At 35.3% G+C, this 21,228-nt stretch overlaps 1 protein-coding gene across 6 annotated transcripts in view; it reads right to left on the reverse strand.

The window, feature by feature from the left end:
* DACH1 (dachshund family transcription factor 1) overlaps positions 1–21,228 on the reverse strand; it is a 347,790-nt gene that overhangs the window by 94,943 nt on the left and 231,619 nt on the right. For 3 of the 6 annotated variants that reach the window (XM_065744032.1, XM_065744033.1, XM_065744029.1), the window contains 3 exons: positions 20,999–21,171; positions 6,770–6,905; positions 4,586–4,720 (listed from right to left, as the gene is read on the reverse strand). In XM_065744032.1, the coding sequence (XP_065600104.1) occupies positions 4,586–4,720; positions 6,770–6,905; positions 20,999–21,171 (444 nt within the window). Of the gene's footprint in view, positions 1–4,585; positions 4,724–6,769; positions 6,906–20,998; positions 21,172–21,228 lie in introns of all 6 variants that reach the window. The other 3 variants (XM_065744031.1, XM_065744027.1, XM_065744030.1) reach the window with 1 other exon arrangement.

Consider the following 21,228-nt stretch of genomic DNA (forward strand, 5'->3'; position numbering starts at 1 on the left):
CAAAATACAGAATGAATATCTATATACAGGATGACATATTTATCATTAGTTCCTTTTTGATGCTTGACTGTTAAAATACAATTCTAATTGCAACTTTAAAATACTTAAATTATTTTCTGATTCACACTAAGGATAGCTTGGAATTTGAATATTTTGTTTTATAAGTTAGTAGCCAGTGACCTAAGATAGCTCATATCTCTAAGGAGGGACAGAAAATAAATCCAGAAATAAACACTGAGACTTTTTAATGTGTAGATCTAGTAAAATCATACCCTTTTTTTTTTGCTGTCATAGTAGTAAAAAAGACGCTGCTATTGATTACCTGAAAATTACTTAAGAAAGTTCCCTCTGTATCAAAGGTAAAAAGTTTTTGGTAAGAAAGAATTAAGCACCTTTTATGAACATAGTGAATATTTTATATTTTGTTACAGAAAACAGCACGCACATTTTCAAAAAGAGAGTGTCCTTCCCATAGAACCTCAAATAACATATTCAATTTAAAATGTAAGCATGACATTCAGGCTTCATTTGCTGTTGGTGTCAATCTAAAAAAATATAAATTGATGCAGACAGAAAATTCTAATCTGATGCCCTAGGGCTAGATTCAATAAAAGACTTAGACATCTAAATTTGGTGTTAAATCAAGTAACTTTTAGGTGCTTGTCCCCCAGAAAGGTATCTTGGGCTAAAGTGAGGATGGAGTCTAAAATCCTACATATTGCATAGAGTAGGAATTGCTGGATAGTTATCTGTTGGGGGGTGGGGGTGGGGGGATATAAGCAGTCACTGCCTCCTATTTCCCTTAACAGCACCCAAGCCAGGTATTTCAAAGTGGTATCTGTTAACAAGTGAAACTGTAGTCTGCCTAAGCCAATATGAAATATTGTGCAGCTATATGAACATAGCAAATAGAGAAACCCTGTGAAATGGACCAAGCTATAAATTCCACCTTTCAAATGCAGTAAGACCAGAGTCTAGGGTTGGAAGGGAAAAGGAATATACTTCTCTTTTTCACACAACACACAATGATTAGGGATATTGCCTAGGACATCTGTCACAACTTCAATTCTCCTTTCTGTCCACAAGAAATTAGGATCTGTGCTTCTGATCTTAAAGAGGTCAGGGATGAGATGTTAACTTTCAAGCCACTGATTATTTTCAACTCTTTTACTGAAAGACTTCAGACCAATGAGCAAGAAAAAGACCAGAATTAAGTCATCTTAAGCTTACTTTTGCTGCTAGTTTCTCCTTCCAATGCTTTTTTGAGACTTTATACACAAAATCACTAAAAAGCTTGACAAGATCTCAGCCCCTGGAAAACTACTCTTCTCAAAGCTTCACCTGTGGAGATCTGCAGGACCTGAGATCGAACCCAAGCAGGAGTTTTGCACTTTCATTCTTAATAACAAAAACCTACCTAAATGCTAAGTAATACAGTACACCTCAATAGAAATTTAGGGACTATCCAGAGCAAACTATTAGGTTCATAGATACTTTACTGTACCTGAAAAGATTCAGTCTCTTCATTTTAAGGTAATAAATTGAATTAATTCTTCTGTTTCACAAGTCCTTTTTAACTCTAATAATTTTATAACCTATAACAATCATAGGCTACAAGATGAAATATTCGGTTTTGATGATGGCAGTCAAGTACTTGAACTAATATTGTGTACATTCTTCACCTTGATTACAGTGGAATTCAAAAATCTGCCGTCCTTTAATGAAGAAAAAAAGAGTACTGGAAATCTAGAGTTATTATTTTAGATATAATGGTAGTAACATCCTGAATTCCACATGAATTGTGAGGCAGAAGCACTCTGCAACATCTCCTGCATGCCCTCCATAGTTCAGACTGGGAAACTGGGTGAAACACAACACAACTCAACAAATCTAACCTTTCTTCTCATGGAACTCAGAGAGTGAGTGGAACTTCATATTTTTAGGCTGAGTTTTGTCCCACCATGAAGATAAATGGGCAAGTTATGCATTTGGAATCATATCTGGAAGATATTCCCAACACCCACAATTTACACAGGGTCTTTGGGAACAGAAACTATTCCTAATTTTCTGCAACAAACACTGACATATTGGCAGTGAATGAGACCGAAAGAATCTAACTTCATTCTTAGGGGATAGTGAAAAACTGTTTGCAATGGAAGCTGAGGTTGCTCAGTGCTGTCCACACTAGAATTTGAGAACATAGTTTGAAGTCAAAAAGCAAATTAAAAAGAAAGAAAACTTCAAAAGAAATTCACTGCTATCTAAAACAAAAAACAAACTAATTCCTGCTACTGGGAATAAATCTGGAAGAATTTTAAACAGAAATACATATAATCCTTAAAAAATGTATAGCACTCTCTTCTTCTTCGCACTACTCATAGATGTGATGAGAAAGATGATTAGACTATCTGTCTTACACCAAGACATTTTAAAATCTGGTCTGTGGATGAGCTGTCTCTGTTATAATTTTTTTCCTCCTTTTAAAATTCGCTGTTGACAGTAAATAATTTTTCCTTAAGCTCTAAACACTTCAGACATTTTGACTATTTTCATTTTTTTAATGGAGGAAGGTACAAGCAGAGAAAAGGCAGTGCCTTTCTACCAAGCAGAATTTCCCTGGCTCTCACAGGCTCAATTAAAAACCATTTTGTAGTTGCAGGTGATAGATTTGTGCCAACAATTTTTCCAAAGAAAATAAAATAATGTTTAAGTGTTTGTGATACTTATTCAGAATATCTGTTTTTACCTGATTTCTTTTTTCTTTTGAAGCAGTTTACCAGGGTAATGCCTTCAACTTTAAGAGTACTATCAGCTACCCATGTTTGTTAGTACTTTTTAATATGATTGCATTCTAACTCATTTGCAGTGGTGAGCACAGTTAGGAAATCAGATTGCAAGCTCACAGTGACAGAAGTAGATAATTACTATCTCCACAAACATCTATAAATTAAATCACTTGTTTTAATACAGATTGGATCAGTATTAAAGTTACAGGATTGGTATGAAAAACCTGATAAATGTAGTCATGACAGAAAGCAATTTTTAATTTAGTATACCCTATCAATCTAGACGGCCCATAAATATTTACTATTCATTTGATGGGCTGGAACAGAAGAGAAAAACAAAAACCAAAACAATACAAACCAACAAAAAAATAAAAATAAAAAGAAGAGTTGACCTAAACAAGGAGAAAAAAAACTGTTTTCTCAGCACTCTCAGAAGTTTTGCTGAGAACAGATCTTGCAAAGAATGTGAACTGGTGACAGACTGGATATTTACAATACTACTACTTTGTTTATACAAAGCCATATTTTAAAAAATGAATGATGTAAAAAAACAGTAGAAATTCTTAGCATATATTTCTTTTTGTTAGATTTACCAGTCTGATTATACTTGAGTAACTTCAAAGGCTGAAAAAAGTCATTTATGGAAATTCAGAACAAACCTATTTGATCACATCATATTTCACAGCAGGGATACAATTCGTAGGGGCTGAGTGAGGGCATAGTGTAAGCTAAAACAGGTTGTGTGTTCAATGAACCAAACTAAATGGTTTATATGAAAGAAGTGTTTCCATTAATTTTGGGGGGGTAATTCTATTAAATATGCCACTTGTCCAGAGAAGTGTCTAAATTTTAATTTTTTTCATATTTCACTGTTCAAGCACATGGCAAAGTATCATCTTACAGCTGATAAAATGTAAAATATGACACAAAATGTCATATTTTGAAATCTTTGTCACTGAACAGAGTTTCTCTAGCTGTTTCAATACATGGTCCTCATACTTTATCTTTTTTTTCTCTCATTGTTCTCAAATAAGTGTTTGGTATGTTTTTTTCTGATGAGCCCCGTAATATTTTTTCACCTGATTTTTCTTATTTCTAACATCCCCTTCAACAAAAAAGTCCTTTTCCATAAACAGTATTTAAAATTCATACCTATTTAGCAAATGTAATGCATCAAATATACCTTTTACATTTCAACTACTCCTCCAAAATCTCCTGTAACAACCCTGCACAGGATCATAACTTTGAATACCAATAGAGATTAAATGTTGTCATAATCAGTGTAAGTGCATGTGGACTATTCACCTAGATCAAACACTTTGGTCATATACTCAATTAAATTTAAATCCCATTATATAATGTGTACCAGCCTCATTTTATGCAATTCCCTAATTTAATGACTTGGTATTAGCCTTTTTTCTTTTTGCACACACGGACTAATTTTCACGGTGCTCAGTTCCTTTGGGAAGTAGGTCATTAAAGTCAACTGGATGGAGACAGAAACTTAATACCTAAACAGTACTGTACAAGGGCCAGAGACACAACAGTAATATAAAACTGTTTTTCACTGATCCCTCTTTGTAAGATATGTGAAATTCCCACCTCGTATGAATATTGTTCATTAATGTCAAGGACCACAAAAAAGAAGAATCCAAAAAGCTATCATTCTGTTAAAACTAAATTTCTGAAACATCAACAACAATCAAAGTATAAAATAAATCACAATTATTACTTAGCTACTGAAAAAAAAACCAAACAAATTTTACAGTGAAATAATAAAGTTCTAATATTTATATTACCTTTTTCAATGTGTATTCTTTTTGACTCGTGTCCCATGTCATGACCAGCCAGATCACCTTCTTTAGGCCCAGGAAGGACATTAGGCGACAAACCCATCAGCATTTGGTTCATAGATAGCCCATTCTGATGGACAGCTGCTAGACACAAGGACACGCAGAAATGAAATCAATTGTTACATTAACAATACATTTTTTTCGTCACTTAACACATTCTTCCTTTTAATTATACAACTATTCTAGTAATCATAAGGTTACTCAATTAGTGCAATCAGTATATAGACAGTCAACTATTTCTTCTTGTTATACCTTTTTAAAATCATTTTAGAAAGAAGAATTCAGTATTTCTCGACTCAGTTGGATATTTTCTTGTTAATTTAAGAACTGAAACCCCAAACGAAACAGTCTGGAAAAGGACAGAAGATTCTAAGGGAGACATCTCTTTCTTGGGGCATTTTCAGTTACGTGTATTAAAGCTGTGTTACGTGTTATCTAAATTAAACATCATCCAGGTAAGAAATTACTGTTTTTCAGTAATATATTGTGCAACATCAGATTTGCAAATCAGACAGCTAGAAAAGCTGTTTCCAGAGTTCACAAACCCAGAAACGCCCAGAAGGTAGACTATATCCCTAAGTTACATCCTCAAAAAATTGTATTCGCAATGGACTTAGTCCATTTTCAATACAGTCTCTTTTCGTTGGTAACTCATATTTCTGTATAGTAGTCATCTTACTCTTGCTGGTAGCACAAAAGCAGATGTACTTAAGGATCAGCTGTGAGGACAACAAATCAGATAGGAAAGAAAAAGACTGTTTTCTCAGTAAGTTACTGAAGTGATCCAATAACTTTGTTATGGAAGAAACAATGGGCACAAATTCCACTCTTGTCTGCTGATAGGTAAAAGCAGATAAAACTAAAGGAGAAAGCCAATTCTTTAAAAGAAGAGATAAAGTGTAATCCCTTAGTAAACAATAGCAATCTTAATGTTTATTTTTTCTATTTTAAAAAAGGCATTTTTAGTTGCAATAAATATACAACTCAAAATATATATATGTGTGTGTGCGTGTGTGTGTATTTTACTTACAAATTCATAAAACAAAACAGGGAAACACAGATCACAGAATATGGGATACTAGTCTAATCTGTACTCTCAATTATCTAAGTGATAAGAAAACAGAATTCTCTGCTTGTCACGGTCAGGCCTCATTTATTTTTTTGGTAACTCATTTTTCATCACATAGTAATGACAGATCTTTCATCTGGAATTCAGTGAAGAACTAGCTTCCTGTCTGCAGAGTTTGAATGGAAAAAGTCTAGAAAACTCATGTTTGCATCTAATCAATATGACTGTGTACTTCATAGCTATTTTGTAGCCTTCATTTTATATGCTAAATCCTTTAGTTCTACCTGCTGAAAAATTCCACTGTGGAAAGATGCTTTAAAAGCATAAAAATCTGCAGTTGAGCAATAATAAAGGAAATGGATAAGTGCAATATAAATTTAATATCCATTAAAATAATGGGCATTTTAAACCTCAGATTCTAACCTGGAATAGTATAGAGCTCAATGTTTCTGTCACATAATTTACATCTTGTACACAGGGCCTTGATAAAAATGGTACTGTACTGAGACATTATGGTTTAAATTCACTCCACCCCATGCGAGCTAGGAGATGATAACACTCACTATAATTTCTCACCACTACAAGTTTTTACATCTTAACAATTTATAAAGTACACATATATTTAATTGATTTAAATTAATTCTTCTTTTTTTTTCCAAGTAATCTATGATGTAAAATGCATCTTATGAAGTCAGATTCAATTCAGAAATCAAACTAGAGTAACCAAATTAAATAAAACTCAACCAAATAGGCTTACAACTATACGTTCAGTTCTAAAAACTAATATAGTGATTTGCTTCCTGGCTGTAATTGTGCAATTCATATCTTGTATCTTTATGTTTAATATGACATGATGGCAGTTTATATCAGTACCTGGTAATGTAGTGTCAGGTATTAGGATACTGCAAACTGGGGAACATGACATTGGGAAATAGTTATTGCAGATGAACTTCTGAACATGATACCTGTGAGATCTATTTAAGATGAGGGCATTTTGATTAGAAAAAACAGCTGCACCTAATCAAATTTAAAGTGGTAACAAGGAGAATAATGTGACCTACGGATTCTGTCTGAAGAGCTCTCAGTCCGTGCAGGAGAGCTGGACACACTGCTGCTTCGATGAGAGGATGGGTGACTGCCAGGTCTTCGGCCCTCTTCAAGAGAAGGAGCAGGAGAAGGGCTGTCTGGAACACGTTCCTATACCCCATGAAAAATAAGTTTAAAAAAGGGCACGTTAAAACATAGCTTCCAAGGATCATTTCCCTAAACTGTACACCCCTCCTAAATCAAAACCTATTTTTCTCTTCCACTGAAGCGTCCAGGCTTTGCACAGTATTCTCAAAGGAAACTTCACTGTTTTAGGACTCTAAACTCACGTTAGTTTGCAACATGAGAGCTGCTCATCCTGTCAGGATTTTAAATTTCCTTCTGGGCTACTTATAAAAATAAAGGTTTTGCTTTGCTTTTGGATTTTATTTTAGTCACTTAAATCAGCGTGCTGTTGAATTGGAAACATACATTTTGTTTACTAGCCTACAGACATTAGTCTTACGGGATATGAAATGATGTACTTTACTAAATAAATAAAGACCAGACACTGCTGCTTTAACTCACGATTAATTTTATTCCCCAACTTAGTATTAAAGGAGTTTCTCGAGAAAAGAGATTTTAAAGAACCACTATGGATCATAAAGAAAACTAGACCAGAGTCTGAGTGTTTTCCAACGTTGGAACGCAAACCAGGAACGAACCATACTTATTCTAAGTGTTTTGCACCTCTGGCCTTATCAATTCTTCAAAATGTGAGAAAAACACCCACCAGCATTCTTCTATCCAGAGGGAAGCATGGCATGATAGTTGGGAGGAGCTACAACACACTTCAAAATGTCCTTTGATTTTGAAAGTCACAGCAGGAGTACTGTGATGGTTTGGACTGCACTTTTTGCGTTTGAGAAAACTATCAATATGCACCAGAGTGATTTATCCAATATTTAATACACAGAACTTTGAATGAAATAATGAACAATAGTGCAGAACAATCCTTTCCAGAAAAATCTGTCTTTCCTTGCAGTTTGATAAGAGTTGTGACTTAAGTTGGTTTGGTCAAGTAATTATAAAAACAGGTAATTTTTAAGTAGAAATTCTGACTTCTAAAGAAATAAATGAAGGAAAAAAGTATTCATTCAACTCACTAAAATCTTTCAGTAGCAAAATAACGCACTTTGTATGTTTAATAACATGCATTAAAAGTTCCAGTTACAAATGCCTTTAAAGTGTTTTTCTGAAAAGAGCATCATGCTCCTCACACTGTAAATTGATTTTGCAACACTAATTATTCTTCATGTACAATAGTAAGATGAATATGTAGTTTGTTGAATGCATTCCTATGACACTTAGCAGCACAAGTATTTACAGTAATCAATAGGTTTGCTTCAGGTAAGCTTTAGAATAAATGTTTGCTAAATTTGAAAAGGGATTCAACAGGTCTATTAATAGAGTGAGAACAGACCTTTCAGAACAATGCTTCAAAATGTTTAAGTAGTTAATAGTCTCAGGTTTTAAGTAATAATAATTGATTAAGATAGTTTAACTGCATCATAGTTCTAGGCTTATTTTGACTTTGATTGTGTTTATATATCCGTGAACTGGGTATTCAAGAGGAGGATTATAACACAGATGTTTTCCAAATGTAGAAGATTTATTTCTTTAGATTTAGGAGGATTTAAGCACGCACAGAGTACAGATTTGGTATAAATTGGAACACAGTATATTTAATCATTAATTTAATATATAATTTCACTGTTTGGCTTACAGTGCATTGTTCTTAGAAGGGTTTCATTAAAATGAAATCCAGTAAGCATGTAAGATTTGAATACAGAGCTGCACAGTAAATTAATTTATTTAAACAGCTTAATTTGTTTATCCTATTTATTTATGTGTGCTTTTACAGCACGCATTATGAGATGGAGAGAGCAAAAGAAATTTACAGAACAACAAAATATAATTATTGTGCAAACAAAACAGATAATGAGTTTTATTCACATAGCAGACATACTCTATGAGAAAACTAAATACACTGGCTACATCAATTGGTTTGTAAAAAGCCATTTAACTAAAAAAAAAAGGGGGGGGGATTAAACTATGCAGAATGTATTAATTGAATAACTTAACTCATTTTTATATTCTTGCTTCATAATTCCACAATCAATAATATGGACTATACCAATTTTTCGTCTTTATCAAAACTAGGTGCAATAAGAAATGGAAATTCTGCTAATAAGATATTGAAATACTCTGTAGCTCTAAAAAGTCAGAGTGATAAACTAATGGTGCTGGAATATCAGTATGTGCATTCTCAATTACTACAGATTTTGTGTATACAATATGGATTCTACTTGAGGAAAAATACTAATTTTACATTTGCAGTGGCTTCATATTAAAGTTCCTCAAGAAAGGAAATGTGTAAAAGTGTTTTCACTAAATAACTCAGATGATAAGAACTTTTTTCATAACTTCTGCAAAATGTCAGTTTTGTATAACTAAGTGTGCATGAGACACCAAAGAAGAACAAGAATTGCTATGTTAGAATCCTGACAATAGAATTATGCTACTTGACTCCCAGCAAACAAAACCAATCAGTACAAACAAACAACTGAATGGTTTTATTTCATATATTTTGCCAAAATTTACAAATAAGAAGAAACTGGTCCAGTGTTCAGCTTGAAACAGTCACATCTGCATGTTGGCACTGAAATGCCGTTTTGAGACATTAAATAAATATGAAACTTCAGAGACACCTATACTTTGAATGAAGGGGTGTCTCAATCAAATGAGATACAATGAAGTCAATGTAGCCAGACACTGAGTTCTGTTTCAAACATCAAAGGATTTTGAGATGTCCAAGCCAGGCACACATGATCTACAAAAGATCTGTCATCTTCTGGAGTGGCAGCAAAATATCAGAAGCATTATGGTTGTACATACCAGCTGATGAGCAGCTTTCAAAACACAATTAACAATATTTACTAGAAAACAAGATACGCAGAATTATTTATGACTTGTAAAACACAACCCTCACTAGCCATATTGTTTTCCTCCTTTATTTTACTTCCATATTTTTTTCTACATGTACTCATGAGAAAAAGCAGTGGCAACTTGGGGCATATGTTGTAATTTGAGATATGGAGTCAGCTCTTTCAAATAGAGAAGGCTTTCAATAATGCGTCAGAACTGCAAGACATACTAAGAATACAGACTCTTAAGGGACAAATCTGGAGAGGTCTTTAGTTCAGTGCTCTTTACAATACATGATACAAAACATGAATGATGTGTTTTTAAGAATCTGATGTTTAACACTTTTAAAAATTCTCAGAGCATACACAAAGCTTCCCTGTAAGGACTGCAGTGTCCTCTCCAGTACTCTTACTCCACTGACATTACAAATCACAGATCTTCAGTATTAGTCCACTTTATAATTAGCAGAATTGCTCTTGTGACACTGGGATTTTTTTTACTTACAAAGGACAGAGATTGTAATAGATTTTAACAGTCATCTCCAGAATTAGAAACCCCACCAATTTTTTTCAAGAATACCACATTACCCACAACATAATACCGTCTCAGCTTCTCCAAGTAAAATACAGATGTCTAGCACTATACTTAACATTCCTCTACATTTTTTGAAGAGTTTTTTGTGTAGAAGCAAAGACGATGCTGTAAGATCCCATACTATAAGCTGCCAAGACAATACTATAAAATCTCATATTATAAGATTCAAAGACCATACTACAAATTCCTTTTAATTAACCTCTTATTCAGATTAATCTAAATATATCAGTAATGGCATCCAGAAAACCGGAAATACTTCCTTCCCCATATAATATATGTCCTTTCCTTCCTCTCAAATTTTCATTTATTTTTTAAATGCATCATTACCAGAAGTTTTTCTCAAAAACCTACCATCAGGTAAACTTGATGGTGTTCAGTTGTTGGTGTCTATAACACTACACAAGATTATACACTTTGGGAAATCTTGGGGTTAATCCGTCTGCTCTTAAGAAGATAAACAAGGAAGTGTATACTATAGGATCTCATCACCTCAGTCATCCCTCAAACATGCTTTTATTCTTTGCTATCCCCATTCCAGAATCATTCTGACAAAATTTATTCAAAATTTATACAAACTTTCAAAAATCAACAACTTTTGCATGCACAGACTTAATCTTCTGCATATTCCCCTCCTAAAGACACCTAAAGGTACTTTCTGTTCCAGTTTTCTCCTGCTTTCTAGTACGACTCATCTCTTGAGCCTTACTCCTTCAATTTTAGGCATGGACCAAGTAGTAGACATGCAACTAAGAATATCTAAAGATTTACATCACTATTAAAACTATTGAGCTCTTCAGTGATGAATAAACTTATTTAGGAATGTTTACACTTTAGGCCATTAAAGTGCAGGAGTTAAAATTGCTTAGTGTCATACTTTTCAATAGTTTGGATGACTTCCTATTGGGGGATCATGACAAAAATTGTTTATTATATTGGTAATTTTCAACTTATTAAAATATTTTCAAAAATAACAAATAAACAGAACATCCTCTTTATTAGAAGAGTTGATAACATTTTGAACTTCTTTGTGAAGGAACCTGGCTTCCAGTCTATTTTTCTGGTAAGATTATGAGAGTCTCCTTCAAAACGACCAAACCAAAGACTTCTTATTCTTCAGTTACGTATTGACCTATTTTGAACTCAAGTGAGAAGCATTCAAGGAATGGCTTTCTTGCGAAATGACATACTTATTTGACACTGTATTAGTTAGAGTGAAAGAAATTAATTCCTTGGGTATTTTTTGTATTCCCTGAAAAGGGGGAGATCTTGCTTTTATAGTTTCATCTTTCCTTAGGATTCAGCCTTCTAGAAGACAACAAATCAGTGTTTATTCCAGAAATTAGAAAATGACCTGGGATAATAAATATTTCCTGACTTCAACAGTCACTAATAAAATTGATGTTAATGAACTGAATGCTATAAATGTTTATTTTCCATTTCCTTACTTGTATAACATCACCAGCTCGTTAAAGACCTTGCTCCACTGATGCAAATGCTGTTTCTCATCTGTTTCTTACCACCATACTTCTAATCTCTCAGTCAAAAATCACAATTTTAAATGTTTACCATTGTCATTAACTATACAAATTTTTTAAATACTGGATCTATTTCCTTAAAAAAAAACCATAACTGGTAGTAGCATTTTCTTTCTATATTTAAATATCTTGGACTTTGTCTTGTGGACTAATTTAAGATAATTATATTTCCATTTTGCTTTTTCATCTGCAATTTTTCATAGATTTTACCTCATATCTGATTATTATTCCTATCATAATACTGATAAATGACAACACAAAATCTAGATAGAAATTAATAGAAAAAAAGGACTGTGTGTTTACTGTATGATTACAGGGAATGTCAGCAGAAGTTAACTGTCATGAAATAAAAACAGAAGACTCCCAAGAAACTGCTCAGCAGTACTTCAACTAAATCCATTGAAATCAAGCATAAGGAATAGTGATCTAGCCAGCCACTAAGTTTCACAATTGGGACATATTGACTTATTCATTTATTTATTTATTAATTATATGGATGTACCTTCTTCTTTTTTGAGTGCATATTTTCCAATTAATTTACAAATTATATTTTGCACTGGAAAGTACATATTTTTGATTTAAAAAAATCAAAATATTCAGTGCTCATATGCAAACACAGTATAAAGCAAAAAGCCTTTTCAAACTGAATTATGTATCCCTTGCGTATTGGCAGATTGGACAGAAATTTGCTTCTTTTTTTTCCTCTTTTTTTTTTTTTAAGCATCTACTCTTATTTGTAAAGCAACCATTCAAGTTTAAGAAGCAGCAGTATGAATTCATTCCTTATATTCAATTCAAACTGTACATCCAGCCAAACACCAAGAATGAAATTCATCTGACTAAATGCAGTTGTCTGCAGTGCAAATGTCTAATCCTGAGCTAGCCACTCTAGGCTTATTTTTAACTCATACACCTCCAAGGTACAACTCACCTCACTCTAAAGTAGCAATCTAAACAGGTCCAGTAAGTAGTGTCATGGAAGACAGCAAAATGAATCCCATTCATTGTACCTCATGGCTATTTTGCATCAAATTAATCTTCCATCCCATACATAGTTCCCTGTTACACATATGCAAATTGACAAACAAAAAAAATTGTACCACCTTCCCTTTATCGTTTGCTATCTGTAGCTACTTATTCATGTGAGCATATGGATGTTTTTAGCTTCAAACCACATGCCAGAAATCATTCTCTAAGTTCAGAATAATGCAATCTGTTTTAAAACTCAAATAAATAATTTTTATTACATAGATATAATTAATAATTACAATGAGACACTGTCCTCCAATACAAAGCTGATTAAGCCATAATAAATAAGATATTCAGACATATTCAGATATGCTTTGACCTAAGGTTTTCTTACACTAAATGAACAAATTGTGCATAGATGTGTTCACATATGTATTTATATTTACTCAAAATAATAAAAGAAAGTGATTGTGATTCTGACTCTTTCAGAAATTTCCTCTGTTATGCAGAAGTTCATCAATACAATTTTAAGGTATACTATTGTCTGTGTCATGAAAAAAAAAAGAAATAGTTTTTATATTTGTTTTCTCGGTCAATAAATCTAAAGTTAGACATTTCAGGAGCTAATAAAAATTAGTAAATTTATTCTAGAGTATTTACTATATTTACGTTACTACTAGTGAAGCATTCTACATATATATATATATATATATATATATATATGACATCAAATTTCATAGAATCTTACAATAAAATGGCTTCTATTGGAAGGAACCTTGAAGATCAACTAGTTCCAACCCCTTTGCCATAGGCAGTGTTGTCATCCACTAGATCAGGCTGCCAGAGACCCATACAATCTGGTCTTGTGCACCTAATGGAGTGGGGCATCAATGGATTCTCTGGACAGCATGTGCAAGTGCCTCACTGCCCTCTGAGTAAGAAGTTTCTTCCTAATGTCTAACCCAGATCTTCCTTCCTTCCACTTTTAGTTTAAAGCCATTCCCCCCTGTTCTGTCACTATCAGACCATATAAAGAGTCAGCCTCCCTCCTGCTTGTAAGCTCCCCTCAAGTACTAGAAGGCCACAGTGAGGTCTCCTTGGCGTTGTTTCTTCACCAGGCTGAATGAACCCAACTCCCTCAACCTGTCTGCACAGAGGTGCTCGAGCCCTTTGATCATCTTCATAGCCTGAAGAGATATTTCTTAAAAAGTCTGTCAGGTGCTATCCTGGTTAAATAATTCAATAGTCAATGTCTGGTTTTGGATCACAAGAAGATACAGACTCATAAACAAGTGTAAAGCAACCAGTACTGTGATATACATATAGAAAAACTTATTTTCATGTATTTAGTATGCAGTGGAGATCTGTCATATTGCTGGTCACTTTTTTAGCTACTTTTTAATTTCTCACTTCATTCTTGCTTTCTTTGATAAGTTGTACTGCTAAAGTGCAACTTTGGATTCTGGCTTTTTTGTATTGCAAAGTAGAATTATCTCAAGTTGCTTATTAATATGAGGCATGAGCTTTATATTTTCATATATCTTTCTGCTGACTGAAAAATAAACTGATGCAGTGCAACTGCTAACAAGCTGAACCTTGGAAATCCTGGGCAAGTTATGAAAGCTGGAATGTCTCAAGCATCCCCAGGTCACAGCAGTCACACTGCGATTCAGTGCTGTCACAATCTGCTATTCCTTGCTTGTTGTTGCCCTTCTCTTATTTATCCAAGTCATATATCTAAACATTCCATTCCAAAAAGACATCTAGTTTTTGTCTCATGTTTGAAAGGGCACAATACTCTTCCAAAATATATTTTTAAAGATTTTATCAGAGTTCATTGCCAAATCTGAAGTGTTGCTATCTAAAGCGTCACTTTCAATTTTGCCTTTGTCCCTTCTTCTGAACACCGCAGAATAAAATATTAGGTTAATACATTATCTTAGCTTTATTCCACCTTCTTATTATGAAGAAATGAACCATTACCCAGTAACAGAAAGATATTTGAAGTTTTCTGAATGTAAAGATAACAACACTAATTGAACTCAGTAAACTGGAAGGAAAGGCCTGCAAGTCATCTCTATTGTAACAGCCAGTTCTTCTATCCAGTGAACGAGGAGATTTATAAGATAGAGACACGAAGACTTATTTTTTTTTCCTGTTAATTAGATAAGGTTACTTTGAATTAATACTTTTCAGAGAAGAAATTTGTCTTAGGTCACCTAACTTTCAAAGTTTAGACTTATATACATCTTATACTGTAGTTTCAAATCTACAAGGGATATTCCAAAAATAATGCCTCTTATTTAATGATGTTGGCCCACAACAGCAGAGGTGGATGTTGGTAGTACAGCAGTACAGACTGAAATTTCCCACCTGTGTTCCATTACATTTTGTTGCTGCATGACAGACGGCAACAGAGGGGCAATCTGACAAAATAGCATCTAACATGGAAGTACATATGGAGCAAAGTTGTATCAGTGAATTCCTCCATGTGGAAATAATGGCACCCACTGACATTCACTGACACGTACTGAATGTGTATGGAGACCAAACATGTGGATGTGAGCACAATGAGGTGGTGGGTGGTGAATTTCAGCAGTGATGACAGAGACAGCGGGGCACAGTTGGGGCAGATTGTGGCTGAGCAAGAACTTGCAGCTTAAACTGAGGGAAAAGAAAGAGATGTACAGGATGTGGAAGCAGCATCATATAGCTTGGGAAGAATACAGGGATGTCGTCCCCATGTGCAGAGATAAGATGAGGGAAGCCAAGGCACAGATGGAGCTGAACTTGGCAAAGGATGTGACTTGTGACTTCACCTGGACTTCTGCAAAGCCTTTGACATGGTACCTCACCATAACCTTCTCTCTGAATTGGACAGGTATGGATTTGAAAGATGGACTTTTTGATGGATTAAGAACTGGTTGGCTGGTCACTGCCAAAGGGTTGTGATCAATGCTCCTGTGTCTGGTCAGAGGCTGGTCATGAGTGGTGTCCCCCAAGGGTCAATCTTGGGACTGGAGCTCTTCAACATCTTCATCAGTGACATAAGACAATGGACTTGAATGCACCCTCAGCAAGCCTGTAGACAATACCAAGCTGAGTGGCACAGTTGATACACTGGAGGGAAGGAAAGCCATCCAGAGGGACCTGGACAGGATGGAGAAGTGGGCCAGTTGGAATCTAATGACGCTCTACGTGTTGCACTTGGGCCGGGGCATTCCCAGGTATTTATGCAGACTGGGAAAACTGCTGGAGAGCAACCCTGCAGAGAAGGATTGGGGGTCATGGTGGACAAGAAGCTGGACATGAGTCAGCAGTGAATGCTTGCTTAAAAAAGGGTTAGCCAGCAGAGAGACAGAGGTGACTGTCCCCCTCTACTCAGCTCTTGTGAGGCCCCTTCTGCAGTACTGTGTTCAGGCCTGGGGCCCCCAGTACAAGAAAGACACAGAGCTCTTGGAATGGGTCCAGAAAGGATCACTAAAATAATCAGAGAGCTGGAGCACCTCTCCTGTGAGGAAAGCTTGAGGGAATGGGGCTTATTTAGTTCAGAGAAGGCTCCAGGGAGACCTCACTGTGCCTTTCAGTACTTGAAGGGAGCATATAAACAGGAGGGGATCAATTGTTTATATGGGTCGATGGTGATAGGACAAGGAGGAATGGTTTTAAACTACAAAAGGAGAGATTTAGGTTAGATATTAAGAGGAAGTTTTTCATTCAGAGGGTAATGATGCACTGAACAGGTTGCCCAGAGAATGCCCCATTCCTGGAGGCATTCAAGACAAGGCTGGATGTGGCTCTGGGCAGCCTGGTCTAGTGGCTCGCGACTGCCCATGGCAGGAGGCTTGAAACTCAATGGTCTTTGAGGTCCTCTTCAACCCAGACCATTCTATGATTCTATGCTTCTATGATTCTATATATATAAGTAGCTGAAAATTTATTCTTTAAAACAGTGTTATTATGCTCTTTGAATCTGTTGTAGTTTCCATGGAAATAAATAGGAGGCACTACTTTCAGAGTGATCTACATACATTCACATTTCAGTTTATAATGATGAACTCTAATATAGTGATTACCTTGTGGAAAAATTGTTAGTAAAAAAATTATTGAAGTAGAATAAGGGTTAAAAGATTAATCCAGAAGATAATGAAAACAAAAACAAAGCGTCTAAAAATTAGCAGAAGAAGAAATGAAGTTATGCTTCTCATAACAAACACTTTTATGAAAGAGAGCAAATTCACTATTTATCCATTCTTATAAAAATAAAGAAAAAACAGGTTCGTCCTTCTCACTTACAACTGTCCTCTACAATATTTATTTTAGTTGCAGTGTAAGTTATTATTCATTGCCAGCACAAGGTTCAAAAAGTATGCTGATCAGAGTTTGATTCTCATCTACTTAGTGCATATAATTTAACAGGCACTAAGCTCATCACCTCTCAGTGTTCCTCGTGAGGGGTAGGTAAATTACCAATGACATATCCATGCTCATGGGAAGAGAACTACCCACATGGTGACCTAATGCTTTCCTGTTGATCAGGTTACTGTCTCAATCCTGTTCAGTATTAAAAAATAAGATCATAGTTACTTGACTGTGTTTTCCCTGTCCACATGATTGTATTCATCTCCCCTAGGCAAAAGCAGAGGGCATAAATGTGGACATATGGTGTTTCACAAAGATGCTGAAGAGTAGGAATGCATATCAGATCTTAAGCACTTACAGAGTTATTAAAATGATTATATGCAAAAAGATTTTACATTTAGACTTCAGTTCTGGATGGCAGATTATCACTTTTATTTACATATCTACATTTAGTACCAATTTATTGTGGACTAATATGTTACAGGTTGTGATTCAAGAAGAAGATATACTGGTGCTTTGATAATATCTTCATCAGGTTTTATGTAAATATTCCAAAATCATGAAATTAGATGTACAAAGTAAGAAAAATATGCATTTCATTCCCAAGTGAGCATACACTTCAAAAAAGAACAAATGTTACTTTGGCCATTTAAGAGCACTTTGTTGTAAATCAACATCTCTCTAATTTATGGTTATGTGTACATCAAGTGGGAATACGAAACAACACAGAAGATGTTATGCCAGGAGCTGCAAAAAAGTTGGCTTCTGTGATTAAGATTTTAATAGCATAACTAAAAGATGGCAGATTTTTCAAAATTACATGAACAGATAAATGGCATCAGTTATTAATACAAACATATGCTTAAATAAGCAAAATTTTTGGAAAAAGAAGATGATTTTCAAGTTACAGAACACCGTTTCAAAATCAAAATTGCTAGGTACTTTCAAAATCTTCACCTCAGTTAGACTGAAACTATCTTCCTAACTAGATGAGCTACAAGAATGAACTTTGAAGAATTTAAGGAAATCTGGGTTAATAAAAATTCTGGTGTGGTGCTGTTTGTGGTTTAAATAATACACATAATTACATGATGATAGTCTCTCTTTCAGAATCTAATACTTTTGAACCTATTAAACAGACTTAGATCTGATGAAGCAGGAGTAGGTCTCAGTTAAGTCCCTCCAGGTTCCAGTGATATTCCCTTAATGGGGTCAGCTCTGAGAACACAGCAGACCCGGTTCCCATGACCTGCTTCCTAAAAAGTAAATCTTTTTTATATAACCCAGGAGCTACATTGTACTACAAATGCATATGCTTAACAAAATTTTTAAGCAGAAAGTTACAAATACAAGTGAAAAATCAAATTCTGAACTCTTACGTAGGAAATAAAATACATGCAGATGATGGGAAAAAATGGAAATATTAGTAAATAGTGAAAACAAAGTTTTGCTTTCATAGTAATTCATAGTTCTCAAATGTTCTGCATGTGCTCCATCCCGATCTCCATTTTTTAGATACCTCTCTAATACTGTTCCCATTAAGAAAATAAATTTAGAATGAACTATAGCATCACTAATGTTCTAAAAAACAATTTTAGTATCACGTAACTTCCCAAAATCACAGAACTGTAGGGGTTGGAAGGGACCTCTAGAGACCATCAAGTCCAACTGCCCTGTCAAAGCAGCTCCCTAGACCAGATTGCACAGGTAGGCATCCAGGTGGTCTTAAACATCTCCAGAGAAGGAGACTCCACCACCACTCTGTGCACCCTCACTGTGAAGAAGTTCTTATGTACATTTATGCAGAACTTCCTATGCTTCAGTTTGTGGCCATTTCCCCTTGTCCTATTGGTATGCACTGCTGAAAAGAATCTAGCCTCTTCCCTTTGCCTTCCATACCTTAGATGTTTATAGACATGGATCAGATCCCCTCTGAGACTTCTTTTTACAAGTGCTCCAAGCCCATTATAAACTTTGTAGCCTTCCACTGTACTCTTTCCAGGAGATCCCTGTCTTTTTTGGCCCAGGGAGCCCAGAACTGGACACAATACTCCAGGTGAGGTCTCACAAGGGCAGAGTACAGGGGGAGAATCACCTCCCTTGATCTGCTGGCCATATTCCTTTTAATGCATCCCAAATTGCCATTGACCTTCTTGGTCATCAGGGCACACTGCTGGCTCATGGCCAAGCTGTCAGCCAACAGAATACCCAAGTCCCAGTCTGCAGAGCTCCCCTCCATCAGGCAATTCTCCAGCCTGTACTGGTGCATGGGGTTATTCCTCCCTAGGTACAAGACTGTACACTTGCTTTTGTTAAACTCCATCTGGCTCCTCACTGCCCAACTCTCCAGGCTGTCATTAGTGAATGGCCACGCAGCCTTCCAATGTGTCAGCCATTCCTCCCAGCTCTGTATCATCAGCAAATTTGCTCTTACAAAATACAGCTCACGTGAAAACCGAAGAACAAGGCGTAGAAACCACTATACAATCAAACAGTGAGTTATTGGCAGAACCTATAAATATCCAAGTTAAGAGTAAGACAGACATTAGGGACAGAATCTTGTCCAGTTGACACAGCACCTCAACAAACAATTCTAATAAAAGCAATGTCTGAATACTTTGTATCATCAAAGAAATGACTGAGGTGCCACTATAGGACTCCAAAGAAGATCTCACATTTGAAAGTGAAGATATCTAAATTGGGTCATTGGGCCTTTTATTCTAGGTTAATGACAACACTTTTGACTGAATGGTTCTTTATGAATCTGAGCATGTTCAGTTACTCAGAAAAGAGGACATGAGCACAAGCACACTGACTGTCTCAATGAGCTGCCTTTTTCTTTACTCTGCTTAAATCATTTGGTACTTCAAAACTTATGTAATTCCTGATTTGAAAGTCTAAAGATTTTATATTTACCCAATTATTGTCAAAGGAATTGTAGTAAAGGATAGATTCCATAGTCATAAAGTATCAAATAACCCTGCCACCACATCTTCTCATATACCAAGTTTGTACACAAAAGTTAGTGTACTTCTTAAAACACATTTATTATAACAAAAGGATAAAGATATGATATGTGAAAAAAATGTAGAATAAAACCAAAAATTAGAGTAGTAAGGGAGAAATCTTTGTATAATGAATGCAGACCATCCACAATCAGAATGAGAAAAAACACCATACCTCTGCTAAGTAGCTTCAAATTAAAACCAAATAAATCTGGGCTAGAGGCTACTGCTCTTGGAGGCAATAAAACTTAACACAGGTAGGCTGAGATTACTCAACGTACGTTTCAGGCTGAGATTTCTCTACAGTGCTACTACTGTTCTGGTCTGGAGATTATTGGGTCTGTTCTGCACAACTTTATTGCATTCTGCTAAAGCATTTGGCAATTTAGAGGCAAAGTATCAAACCTTCCAGCCTTTTTCAGGTACTTGGAGTATCTGTTGAAATGCTTAGAACGAAAGAAATAAAAGAATAGACAGTCCTGATCTGTCCCAATTTAACAATGAAGTATTTTTTAACTTGACATGTTGAGGATCATGCTATTGTATTAGAGACTGTTAAACACAAGAAATCAGAAAGTGGTGTATTCTGTATGAAAGCTGCCTCAAGTTGAGCACTGTTTTAATATTTATTATGAGAGAGGAGAACCAAGAAGGTAAAAGTGGACATCAGAAGCCTTCTTTTTCTCAGAGCTACACTTGTTTTTCTTGTGTATGTTGACTTATTGACTTACCTTAATACTTCTGACACCTACCCGTTTTTCGTGATAGATGTGAATGTGCAACATTTTTACCTCTCTTTTAGTACCATTACCTTAATAACAGATGTCTCAACTCTGGAAGGAGGACTCTGCACTTGTGCTGCTGCTGCCATGTTGGCAATGGTACTAAGGTGATTCATCTGGCTCATTGCCATCGTGACAGATGCTGGAGGTAGGCTCACAGGAATTAATGGGTGGGGCATCATCATAAATGGAAGTTCCAGTCCTGGAGAGAAAAAAAAAAAAAAAGGAAATAGGTTTACTTATTTTTGTATTTTTAATT

The sequence above is a fragment of the Cyrtonyx montezumae genome, unplaced genomic scaffold (assembly GCF_038088225.1).
Source record: "Cyrtonyx montezumae isolate F1298 unplaced genomic scaffold, pur_monq_1.0 scaffold_3, whole genome shotgun sequence".
NCBI classification, from domain to species: domain Eukaryota; kingdom Metazoa; phylum Chordata; class Aves; order Galliformes; family Odontophoridae; genus Cyrtonyx; species Cyrtonyx montezumae.